At 45.0% G+C, this 13,823-nt stretch overlaps 1 protein-coding gene across 1 annotated transcript in view; it reads right to left on the reverse strand.

Moving 5' to 3' along the window:
• Nucleotides 1–13,823, reverse strand: part of LOC124718927 — a 153,949-nt gene that overhangs the window by 116,538 nt on the left and 23,588 nt on the right. Inside the window, exon 3 of the mRNA XM_047244581.1 lies at nt 10,882–11,000. Coding sequence (XP_047100537.1) covers nt 10,882–11,000 — 119 coding nt within the window. The remainder of the gene's footprint in view (nt 1–10,881; nt 11,001–13,823) is intronic.

The following is a 13,823-nucleotide window of genomic DNA, read 5'->3' on the forward strand; positions in this document are numbered from 1 at the left end:
CATCCTAATATCGCGCCGGACCTCCTTTTGGCCAAACAGCTCGACATGGTATGGACTCGTGAAGCCGTTGAAAGTCCCCTGCAGAAATATTGAGCCATGCTATCTCCTTAGCATTGCGAAACAGTTGCCTGTGCAGGATTTTGGGCATGAACTGACCTCTCGATTATGTCATACAAAGGCCCGGTGTGTTTCATGCCAGGCGATCTGGGTGGTCAGATCATTTACTCCCGCTGTCCAGAATGTTCTTCAAACCAATCACGAACAATTGTGGCGCGGTGACATGGTGCATTGTCATCCACAAAAATTCCATTGTCATTTGGGAACATGAAGTCCATGAATGGGTGAAAATGGTCTCCAAGTGTCTAAATATCCAAACGACCAAGTCTATTGCATGTAAACACAGCACACACCATTATGGAGCCACAACTGTTTCCAGTCAGTTGTCGCTTTAGTGGTACCAGAGGACTCTGAATTCAGCCAGTGGCAGAATCGGTGATTGGGGAGTACCAGGGAGGTTTCCGGCCAGGACGGTCAACAGTAGATCACATCTTCAGTCTCCGGCAGCTCACTGAGAAACTGGGTGAATATGATAAAGACTTGCACATTTTATTCGTTGATTTTAAGAAGGCCTATGATTACATACATCGCAAGGGCCTGCTCAACTGTTTAAGGGAGTTTGGCATAGCAGAGAAACTCATCAATCTGATAAAGATCTGCCTGAACGAAACACGTGCAAGGGTGAAGATGGGAAATCGCGTAACTGAGGAGTTTGAAATTGTGACAGGACTCAGGCAAGGAGATGGGTTGTCCCCTATCCTGTTCAACTTTGCCTTCGAGAAGATCGTACGCGAGACCTTCCAAGAGAACGAAGGGATTGAAATCGAAGGAAAGAGACTGGCATACTTAGCACATGCAGACGACATCTGTTTACTCTCTAGGTCGGAAGAGGAGTTGGAGCAAATGACCAAAGCACTAAAGGAAGCTGCCATCAAATTTGGGCTAAACATAAATGAAGCCAAGACAGAGTACCTTGTTATGGCGCGTAGTCATTGTCAGACTGCTGATCATCTACAATCACTGCAGGTTGGGGACCATTCCTACAAGAGAGTGCAAGAATTTAAATACCTAGGGGCATTTTTAACTGAGAACTCGTCATGTGAAGCAGAGATCAATGCCAGAATACAAGCAGGAAACCGATTTCACCACAGCCTAGCACAACTGCTTCGGTCCAAATATCTCTCCAGACAGTTCAAGATTCGACTGTACAAAACCCTGATCCAGCCTGTTGTTCTATATGGCTGTGAGACATGGAGTATCCGGAAACAGGACTTCCATAAGCTCCTTGTATTTGAGAGAAAAGTGCTTTGGAAGATCTCCGGTCTGGTTCTGGATGCAGATACATGGGAATGAGGATCAGATGCAACCAAGAGCTTGAGGAACAATACCAGCAGCCCAACACAGCAGGAACTGTCAAAGCCGAACGAGTGCAGTGGGCCAGCCATGTGGCCCGGATGGAGGATCACAGATGGCCTCGGAAGCTCCAGGATTTCACACCTACAAGAAAGAGACCGTCAGGGAGACCCAAGAAGCGTTGGAGGGATGGCCTGCATGAAGATTTAAACCAAGTGTCAATAGATGTGAACGGATGGCGGATAGCAGCAATGGACATAATACAGTGGAGGAGGAAAATTGTAGATGCGTGCGGTCCACTGGGCCTGATCACGTAGTAGTAGTAGTAGTAGTAGTAGTAGAGGACCCAGTTGATTCCATGTAAAGGCCGCCCTCACCATTATGGAGCCACCACCAGTTTGCACAATGGCTTGTTGACAATTTGGGTCCATGACTTTGCAGGGTCTGCCCCACACTAGAGCCCTACCATGAGCTCTTACCAACTGAAATCGGGATTCAGCTGACCATTCCACGGTTTTCCATTCGTCTAGGGTCCAACAGATATGGTTAGGAGGCGATGTCGTGGTGTTAGCAAAGGCCAGCGCGTCGGCTGGGTGCTGCCATAACCATTAACGCCAATTTTCGCCTCACTGGTACTATTGGATACGTTCGTCGTACGTTCCTCATTGATTTTTATTTATTTATTTATTGTTCCGTGGGACCAAATTAAGGAGAAGTCTCCATGGTCATGGAACGAGTCAATACATGAAATTATAACACGATTGTAGAAACAGATAAAATGAAATATAAGAAACATATTAAGGCGAGAAGTCGTAAGATTAAATAAAGAAAATCAACAATGTAGCACTGGAATTTGCTTAATTTTTTAGCTCTTCCAGGAGCTCCTCGACAGAATAGAAGGAGTGAGCCACGAGGAAACTCTTCAGTTCAGACTTAAAGGCGTTCGGGCTACTGCTAAGATTTTTGAGTTCTTGTGGTAGCTTATTGAAAATGGATGCAGCAGAATAGTCCACTCCTTTCTGCACAAGAGTCAAGGATGTGCATTCCACATGCAGATTTGATTTCAGTCTAGTAGTAACTGAGAGAAAGCTGCTAACTCTTGGGAATAAGCTAATATTGCTAACAACAAACGACATTAAAGAAAATATATACTATGAGAGCAATGTCAGAATTCTCAGACTATTGAATAGGGTTCGACAAGAGGTCCTCGAACTTACACCACATATAGCTCGAACAGCCTGTTTTTGAGCCAAAAATACCCTTTTTGAATCAGAAGAATTACCCCAAAAGATAATACCATACGACATAAGCGTATGAAAATATGCGACGTAGACTACTTTTCGTGTTGAACTGTCACTTATTTTAGATACTGTTCTAATAGTAAATAAAGCAGCATCTAGTTTCTAAACAAGATCCTGAACATGGGCTTTCCACGACAGCTTAGTATCTATCCGAACACCTAGGAACTTGAACTGTTCCGTCTCGCTTATAATATGCCCATTCTGTCTGATCAAAATATCGGTTCTTGTCGAATTGTGAGCTGGAAACTGTAAAAACTTAGTCTTATTGTGATTTAGCATCAAATTATTTTCCACAAGCCACGAACTTACTTCATGGACTACATTATTTGATAATATTTCAGTATTACACACAAGATCCTTCACTACCAAGATGGTGTCATCAGCAAACAGAAATATTTTTGAATCACATGTAATACTAGAAAGCATATCATTTATATAAATAAGAAACAGCAGTGGCCCCAGCACCGACCCTTGGGGTATGCCCCACTTAACAGTGCCCCATTGGGACTGAACATCACTACCACTCTCAATATTGCGGAGAATTACCTTCTGTTTTCTGTTCTAAAAGTAACAGGCGAACCAATTGTATGCTACTCCCCTTTCTCCATAATGGCCCAACATCTGCAGTAATATCTTGTGGTCAACACAGCCAAAAGCCTTCGTTAAATCAAAGAAAACACCTAGCGTTCGCAACCTTTTATTTAATCCGTCCAAAACCTCACAGAGAAAAGAGAATATAGCATTTTCAGTTGTTAAACCATTTCTAAAATCAAACCGTACATTTGACAGCAAATTATGTGAATTTAAATGCTCCAGTAACCTTGTATTTAGAACCTTCTCGATAACTTTAGCAAACACCGAAGGCATAGAAATAGGTCTAAAATTGTCAACATTATCCCTGTCTCCCTTTTTATAAAGTGGCTTCGCTACCGAGTACTGTAATCGGTCAGGAAACCGACCACTCCTAAAGGAAAAGTTACAGATATGGCTAAGTACTGGGCTAACATACATGGAACAATACTTCAGTATTCTGCTAGATACCCCGTCATATCCATGAGAGTCCTTGGTCTTCAGTGATTTAATTATTAACTCAGTCTCCATCTTGTCAGTATTTCTGCAGTTACATCACGCAGTATTGCTTGTCTGTTGGCACTGACGACTCTTGAAAACGCCGCTGCTGTCGGTCGTTAAGTGAAGGCCGGTGGCCACTGTGTTGTCGGTGATGAGAGGCACTGCCTGAGATCTGGTGTTCCCACTCTTGACACTGTGGGTCTCGGAATACTGAATTCCCTACCCGTTTCCGAAATTGGTTGTCCCATGTGTCTAGCTCCAACTACCATTTCGCGTTCAGAGTCTGTTAACTTTAGTCGTGCGGCCCTACTGACGTGGGAAATCTTTTCACACGGATCACCCGAGTAAAAATGACAGCACCGGCAGTGCATTGCCCTGTTATACCTTGTGTACACGACAAGACTGCCGTCAGTATACATGCATGTCTCCAACTCAAGACTTCCGTCTGCAGCTCGTGGTTGCAGCTTGTGGTTGCGTTCTCGCTTCCCGAGCACGGGGTCCCGAGTTCGATTCCCGGCGGGGTCAGAGATTTTCTCCTACCTCGAGTTGACTGGGTGTTTGTGTTCTCCTCATCATTTCATCAACATTCATGAAAGTAGTAAAATTGGGCTGAGCAACGTTTGGGAATTTGTACGGGCGCTGATAACAGCTCATTTGAGTGCCCTACAATCCAAACATCATCACCAACATCAAGACTTGTGTCACCTCAGTGTATGTATGAGTTGCTACTCACAACGTCAGTCCACAAAGATACGAGAGTAATTCTATCCTTGCGTAGGTAAGCGAGATCAGCACAGTAACTACGGGGATAGCTTCTACCATCAACCATAAACAGTAAATGCACATCTCTCCAGTCAGCTGCGAGGAGGTATACGGCCGTACTGTGTCAACGTTGCTGTCTCACAAATCTCTACTGAGCAACGTCTCAAGACATACTCCAGAATCAAATGAAACTATATGAGTTCGGAGACCTCTTGACGTCTCAAACGTGTAAGATGTATATACGCTACTGGCATTTAAAATTGCTACACCACAAAGATGACGTGCTACAGACGTGAAATTTAACCTACAGGAAGGAGATGCTGTGTTATGCAAATGATTAGCTTTCAGAGCATTCACACAAGGTTGGCGCTGGTGGCAACACCTACAACGTGCTGACATGAGGAAAGTTTCCAACCGATTTATCATACACAGACAGCAGTTGACCGGCGTTGCCTGGTCAAACGTTGTTGTGATGCCTCGTCTAAGGAGGAGAAATGTGTACCATAAAGGTCGGATTGTAGCCTATCGCGATTCCGGTTTATCGTATTGCGACATTGCTGCTCGCGTTGGTCGAGATCCAATGACTGTTAGCAGAATATGGAATCGGTGGGTTCTGGAGAGTAATACAGAACGCCGTGCTCGATCCCAAGGGCCTCGTATCACTATAAGTCGAGATGACAGGCATCTTATTCGCATGTCTGTAACAGATCGTGCAGCCACGTCTCGATCCCTGACTCAACAGACGGGGACGTTTGCAAGACGACAACCATCTGCACGCACAGTTCTATGACGTTTGCAGCAGCACGGACTATCAGCTCGGAGACCGTGGCTGCGGTTACCCTTGATGCTGCATCACAGACAGGAACGCCTGCGATTGTGTACTCAACGACGAACCCGGGTGCAGGAATGGCAAAACGTCATTTTGTCGGATGAATCCAGGTGCTGTTTACAGCATCATGATGGTCGCATCCGTGTTTCGCGACATCGCGGTGAACGCAAACTGGAAGCGCGTATTCGTCATGGCCATACCGGCGTATCACTTGGCGTGATGGTATGGGGTGCTATTGGTTACACGTCTCGGTCGCCTCTTGTTCGCATTGACGGCACTTTGAACCGTGGACGTTACATTTCAGATGTGTTACGACCCGTGGCTCTACCCTTCATTCGATCCCTGCGAAACCCTACACTTCAGCAGGATAATGCACGACCGCATGTTGCAGGTGCTGTACTGGCCTTTCTGGATACAGAAAATGTTCGACCGCTGCCCTGGCCAGCACATTCTCCAGATCTCTCACCAACTGAAAACGTGTGGTCAATGGTGACCGAGCAACTGGCTCGTCACAATACGCCAGTCACTACTCTTGATGAACTGTGGGATCGAGTTGAAGCTGCATGGGCCTGTAGACGCCATCCAAGCACTGTTTGACTCAATGCTCAGGCGTATCAAGGCCGTTATTACGACCAGAAGGGTGGTTGTTCTGGGTACTGATTTCTCAGGATCTATGCACCCAAATTGCGCGAAAATGTAATCACATGTCAGTTCTAGTATGATATATTTGTCCAATGAATACCCGTTTATCATCTGCATTTCTTCTTGGTGTAGAAATTTTAATGGCCAGTAGTGTATGCTGACTGAAATTTTTCGCTGTCCCAGAGTAAACTACTTCATAAATGCGGCTTTCTTCTGCATCATATGACGAGTTGTATTGCATATAGCATCGTATATTGCATCGTCTCACTGCGAACAGCACTGAACGACAATGGAAATGACTGATAGTGGTATAGTTTACTCTCCGCCACGCACCATACAGAGACTTGCATGTGGATCTATGTTGATGAACAGTGAGGCGACAAAAGTCATGGTATAGAATACACCCACATATATGGACAGCGGTAGTATTGCGTACACAAAGCCTAAAAGGGCAGTGGATTGATGGAGCTATCATTTGTACTCAGGTTATTCATGCGAAAATGTTTCTGAAGTAATTATGGCCACACGTTGGGAATGCAGAATGGTAGTTCTACACACATTGAACAATCCATTTCCGAAAGCCACACTGTCAAGAGTGTGTCGAGAATACCACATCTCAGCCATTACCTCTCACCACGGACAATACAGTGGCCGACGGCCTTCACTTAACGACCGAGAGCAGCGAAGAGTTGTCAGTGCTAACAGACAAGCAACACTGTGTGAAATAACCGCCGAAATCAACGTGGTATATGCGAAGAACATATCCGTTAGGACAGAGTGGTGAAATCTGGCGTTAATGGGCTATGGGAGCAGATGTTAACAGCCAAGTGTCACCTGGAACCCCTGTCCTGGGTTCATGACCCTATCGGTTGGACCCTCGACGTCCGGAAAATCGTGGGCCGCTCAGATGAGTAACAATTACACTTGGTAAGAGCTGACAGTTGGGTTCGAGTGCGGCACAGACCCCTCGATGACATAGACCTAAGTTGTTCAAAATGGTTCAAATGGGTCTGAGCACTATGGGACTTAACATCTGTGGTCTTCAGTCCCCTAGAACTTAGAACTACGTAAACCTAACTAACCTAAGGACATCACACAAATCCATGCCCGAGGCAGGATTCGAACCTGTGACCTTAGCAGTCGCGCAGTACCTAAGTTGTCAACAAGGCACTGTGGAAGCTGGTGATGGCTCCATAATGATGTAGGGTGTGTTTACATGAAAAGGACTGGTCCTCTGGTACCACTAAAGTGATAATTGACTGGAAATGGTTGTGTTCGGCTACTTGGACACAATTTGCAGTCATTCGTGGCTTCATGTTTCTTACGATGAAATTTTTATGAATAGCAATGTGCTGTGTCACCAGACCACAATTGTTCAGGACTGGTTTGGAGAACATTCTGGACAAGAAACTTCCTGGCAGATTAAAACTGTGTGCCGGACCGAGACTCGAACTCGGGACCTTTGTCTTTTGTGGGCAAGTGCTCTACCAACTGAGCTACCCAAGCACGACTCACGTCCCGGCCTCACAGCTTCAATTCTGCCAGTACCTCGTCTCCTACCTTCCAAACTTCACAGAAGCTCTTCTGCGAACCTTTCAGAAGTAGCACTCCTGGAAGAAAGAATATTGCGGAAACATGGCTTAGCCACAGCCTGGGGGATGTTTCCAGAATGAGATTTTCACTCTGCAACGGAGTGTGCGCTGATATGAAACTTCCTGGCATATTAAAACTGTGTGCCGGACCGAGACTCGAGAATGATTTGGCCACCCAGATTGCCTGACATGAGTTGCATCGACGATATATAGGACATAACCTAGATGTCAGTTTGTGCACAAAATCCTGCACCAGCAACACTTTCACTATTATGACGGCTATAGAGGCAGTATCGCTCAATATTTCTGCAGGGAGCTTCCTACGAGATGTTTAGTCCATACGATGTCGAGTTGCCGCACTATACCGGACAACATCTACATCTACACTCCTGGAAATGGAAAAAAGAACACATTGACACCGGTGTGTCAGACCCACCATACTTGCTCCGGACACTGCGAGAGGGCTGTACAAGCAATGATCACACGCACGGCACAGCGGACACACCAGGAACCGCGGTGTTGGCCGTCGAATGGCGCTAGCTGCGCAGCATTTGTGCACCGCCGCCGTCAGTGTCAGCCAGTTTGCCGTGGCATACGGAGCTCCATCGCAGTGTTTAACACTGGTAGCATGCCGCGACAGCGTGGACGTGAACCGTATGTGCAGTTGACGGACTTTGAGCGAGGGCGTATAGTGGGCATGCGGGAGGCCGGGTGGACGTACCGCCGAATTGCTCAACACGTGGGGCGTGAGGTCTCCACAGTACATCGATGTTGTCGCCAGTGGTCGGCGGAAGGTGCACGTGCCCGTCGACCTGGGACCGGACCGCAGCGACGCACGGATGCACGCCAAGACCATAGGATCCTACGCAGTGCCGTAGGGGACCGCACCGCCACTTCCCAGCAAATTAGGGACACTGTTGCTCCTGGGGTATCGGCGAGGACCATTCGCAACCGTCTCCATGAAGCTGGGCTACGGTCCCGCACACCGTTAGGCCGTCTTCCGCTCACGCCCCAACATCGTGCAGCCCGCCTCCAGTGGTGTCGCGACAGGCGTGAATGGAGGGACGAATGGAGACGTGTCGTCTTCAGCGATGAGAGTCGCTTCTGCCTTGGTGCCAATGATGGTCGTATGCGTGTTTGGCGCCGTGCAGGTGAGCGCCGCAATCAGGACTGCATACGACCGAGGCACACAGGGCCAACACCCGGCATCATGGTGTCGGGAGCGATCTCCTACACTGGCCGTACACCACTGGTGATCGTCGAGGGGACACTGAATAGTGCACGGTACATCCAAACCGTCATCGAACCCATCGTTCTACCATTCCTAGACCGGCAAGGGAACTTGCTGTTCCAACAGGACAATGCACGTCCGCATGTATCCCGTGCCACCCAACGTGCTCTAGAAGGTGTAAGTCAACTACCCTGGCCAGCAAGATCTCCGGATCTATCCCCCATTGAGCATGTTTGGGACTGGATGAAGCGTCGTCTCACGCGGTCTGCACGTCCAGCACGAACGCTGGTCCAACTGAGGCGCCAGGTGGAAATGGCATGGCAAGCCGTTCCACAGGACTACATCCAGCATCTCTACGATCGTCTCCATGGGAGAATAGCAGCCTGCATTGCTGCGAAAGGTGGATATACACTGTACTAGTGCCGACATTGTGCATGCTCTGTTGCCTGTGTCTATGTGCCTGTGGTTCTGTCAGTGTGATCATGTGATGTATCTGACCCCAGGAATGTGTCAATAAAGTTTCCCCTTCCTGGGACAATGAATTCACGGTGTTCTTATTTCAATTTCCAGGAGTGTACATGATTACTCTGCAATTCACATTTAAGTGCTTGGCAGAGGGTTCATCGAACCACAATCATACTATCTCTCTACAATTCCACTCCCGAACAGCGCGCGGGAAAAACGAACACCGAAACCTTTCTGTTCGAGCTCTGATTTCTCTTATTTTATTTCGATGATCATTCCTACCTATGTAGGCGGGGCTCAAAAAATATTTTCGCATTCGGAAGAGAAATTTCGTAAATAGATCTCGTCGTGACGAAAAACGTCTTTGCTTTAATGATTCCCATCCCAATTCGCGTATCATATCTGCCACACTCTCTCCCCTATTACGTGATAATACAAAACGAGCTGCCCTTTTTTTGCACCCTTTCGATGTCCTCCGTCAATCCCACCTGGTAAGGATCCCACACCGCGCAGCACTATTCTAACAGAGGACGAACGAGTGTAGTGTTAGCTGTCTCTTTAGTGGACTGGTTGCATCTTCTAAGTGTACTGCCAATGAAACGCAACCTTTAGCTCGCCTTCCCCACAATATTCTCTATGTGGTCTTTCCAACTTAAGTCGTTCGTAATTTTAACACCCATGTACTTAGTTGAATTGACAGCCTTGAGAATTGTACTATTTATCGAGTAATCGAATTCCAACGGATTTCTTTTGGAACTCATGTGGATCACCTCACACTTTTCGTTATTTAGCGTCAACTGCCACCTGCCACACCATACAGCAATCTTTTCTAAATCGCATTGCAACTGATACTGGTCTTCTGATGACCTTACTAGACGGTAAATTACAGCATCATCTGCGAACAACCTAAGAGAACTGCTCAGATTGTCAGCCAGGTCATTTATATAGATCAGGAACAGCAGAGGTCCCAGGACGCTTCCCTGGGGAACACCTGATATCACTTCAGTTTTACTCGATGATTTGCCGTCTATTACTGCGAACTGCGACCTTCCTGACAGGAAATCACGAATCCAGTCGCACAACCGAGACGATACAAAATGGGTTCCACGCGAAATTAGGATGTATCTAATGACTTTTGTCACCTCAGTGTTACTACACTGATGAACACAGGCTTGACAAAATAAGGAATGGACTCCATAAATAAGACATGGCAAGCGATTTAAATGAAGAAAGAAATGAGGGTAGCAGGAAGAGAGCAATGAAGGAAAGAGCAAAATTTGTGAGTGCTAATAGAAATAGATTAAGGGACTAAATGAAGGCAGTAAAATACGGAATAGTGGTTGAGGCTGCTATGGAGAGAGAATTGGATAGAAGCAGAAGGAGAGGAAGGGTGGGAGAAGTTAGGGAAAGGGAAAAAAGGGAAAAGCAACATGAGAGGAAATTAAGGAAGGAAAGGTGAGGAAGAAGAGTGGTACAGTTAAAGAGGTGAGGAAGGTGGACGTGAGAAAACGGAGGTAGTGGAATACCAAAACACTGAAGGGAGGGAGGGGGAGAGAGAAGAGAGAAGCTTCAACACACCTGTTTGGAGCGACACAGACTTTTGGGGGTGAGCAATCAGGCTTGCAGACTGGTTCACATTCTCCATTGAAGGCTGAGCGATATCCATGGCAGCAGCCTGCCTCTCTCATCGGGACTATCTGTGAACAGAAAACAGCGTTCCACACAAACTTTCGTGTATACCCTGAAAGTACCCACGATACGTCTTTTTTTTTCACCTGACTCTACTGGCAGATACAGCTACAGAAACAAAGCAGAAGCGAGTGCTGCTTAATTAAATCACGCAAAGGAATTCAATAAAATGAGGTCAGTTATGGGGCCTCGACTACTGTATCCTGAATAAGTCTCAACTAAATTTCCATTACTCCTACCTATGGACATGGAATTCGTTAACTCTCTCAGCGTCAAGTCTGTACATTCTACAGGCCAGCGTATTTTTCTGATTAAAAACCGCTTTGCGTTGTTCGCGCACCCCTGACTATCAATACATGTTGTTTGTACTATTAGAAGATAGACAGGAAAAGTTATCACTGGGGTAGGTAGTATTACTATTAAAGAGAATGAGACCATCTTAACCAGCAGTACACAAGTAGCTAAAGTATTTAAGAACTGTACAAGCATCATTATCAACCCACTAAAAGAAACTCCAATACAAAATGATACAAATAATGTCTTTGAAAAAGTTATTGATTGGTTTCCTGCGATTGCACTTGCTCTGAACTCCGAAAAAACACAGTGCATCCAATTTTCTACTGCAACGAGTGCACTTCCTGTAGGTGAAAAAATTGCTGAGAGTAGTTCAAAAGAAAAAGCCAAGCAGTATATGGAAGAGTCACTTTTGAGAAATCCCTGCCAAATTAATTTTCATCTAACAACCTCATATGAAATAAGGAAAATCATTAACTCTTTGAAAAACAAATGTTCTGTTGGAGATGACATCTCTAACAAGATATTAAAACAATATAGAACAGTTACAGCTGATGTTCTGAGTCACATCTGTAATGCATCGCTAACTCAAGGTATTTTCCCAGACAGGTTAAAATATGCCATTGTTAAGCCTCTCTACAAAAAAGGGGACACCACAGATGTCAAACAGTGTCAGTTTAGTTTCTTATTTCAGATAAGAAGGGAGGTCATTCACATATATCAGAAATAGATGGGGACCCATGATCGAACCCTGTGGAACACCTCATGTAATTTCATCCCAATTAGATGAACAAGGAAACTTTCCTAAATCACTTAAACCATATAAAGAAACTTTTGGCTTCCTGTTCTGTAAGTATGGCCTAAACCACTCATATGCTGTTCCATTTATATCGTAGAATTGTGATTTCTGTAGCATAATGTCACAGTTCACACAATCAGATGCTTTGGATAAGTCACAGAAAATTCCTATTGGTAAAATTTTACTATTTAAAGACTCTATTATGTGAGCGGTGAAATTGTATATTGCTGTTTCAGTAGAACAGCGTTCCTGAAATCCAGACTGTGATTTACTAAGTACGTCATTACTGTTGAGACAGCTAACCACTCTCGAGTACATTACTTTCTCGACGATTTTTGAAAATACTGTAAGCAAAGATACTGGCAAGGAGAACACAAAATGAAGACTACCCCTTGCCAAAGGGGCGTTCCTGGTCAATAGAATTCTTCTAGTATCAAACAAAGAGAAAATCTGAGAAAGTGCGTTTCGAGCACGGCACCGTATGACAGTGAAACACGGAGTTGGAAAAACTGGAACAGAAGAAATTCGAAGCGTGGTATTACAGAAAAATGTCGAAAATTAGGTGGACTGGTAAGATAAGGGATGAAAGCTTCTCCATATAATCGGCAAGGAAAGGGAAACATGGAAAACACTGACGAGCAGACGGGGCAGGATGGCTGGACATCTGTTTCCTCGGTTTTTTGGAAAATACTCGTTTGCGTACCCCATGTATCATAATGAAAAATGCTCAGATTTCAATTACCTATCAGTCCTGTCACTTTTGAAACGATCGAGCGTTGTCCGTTAAGTGTGCCTTTCTCAATAAACGAGATTTTAAGCCGAAATATCTTAGGCTGCACACATGCGAACTGTCAGGAATCGTTTGTCCGTCTTCTGAGGTCTTCCCCTTATAAATGGTGAGTTACCCCAGAAAATCATTCCATAAGACATTATTGGATGGAAATACGTAAAATATGACAGAACGTTGACTCGTTTGCTTCCAAGACGAGCAATTGTATGGAGAGCAAAACTGTTCGAGAAGCTCAGTAATATGCTTCTTCCAGTTCAAATTTTCATCAGTATGCACAGCCAAAAACCTGCTTACCGACTCCTGTTCATGCGCTACATAAACTGCTGGTATGACACCACTTGGTGTACCGAACTGAATACAGTGTGTTTTCTCAAAATTAAGGGAGAGACAACTTTCAATGTGAAAAATAGCATTAACAGTTGATTAATTTCTCATGGTTGGGATTCACAGTCATATAATATTTCTTAAAGGACATCATAGTCGCCTTGACTGTATAAAATACTTATTATTACGACTGCAATTTCTGCCTTATGGCAATTTTCAAATAGCACTGCAAAAGTTACCTAAACACAAAAAATACGAAAGTGAAGCACAGGGTGTATATACATAATCAAGCAAACATTTCATTAAGATAGTAGCGCACTTATAAAAATTGGCGAGAAATGCTCATTACTTACATTCTGTCAGAATATAAGACTATCTGACATGAGTACATGTCGTCGTGAAAATGCAGCCTTTTGACTGTGAGAGTCTCACAAGATCCGATGATTACGACACTTATTAGCACCCTGACATTTTGTATAGACAAGCGTGTAAATGGGGATCCTCTCCCTAAAAAAAAAAATAAACACGTGGATACTTCAAAATTATATTAGTAACTGTGTAATGTCATATCCGCTACCACTTGCAATGTATCTATTCTCTTATTTTATATATTTTAAGATCGCC

This window comes from Schistocerca piceifrons, chromosome 10 (genome assembly GCF_021461385.2).
Source record: "Schistocerca piceifrons isolate TAMUIC-IGC-003096 chromosome 10, iqSchPice1.1, whole genome shotgun sequence".
Classification (NCBI taxonomy): Eukaryota; Metazoa; Arthropoda; class Insecta; order Orthoptera; family Acrididae; genus Schistocerca; species Schistocerca piceifrons.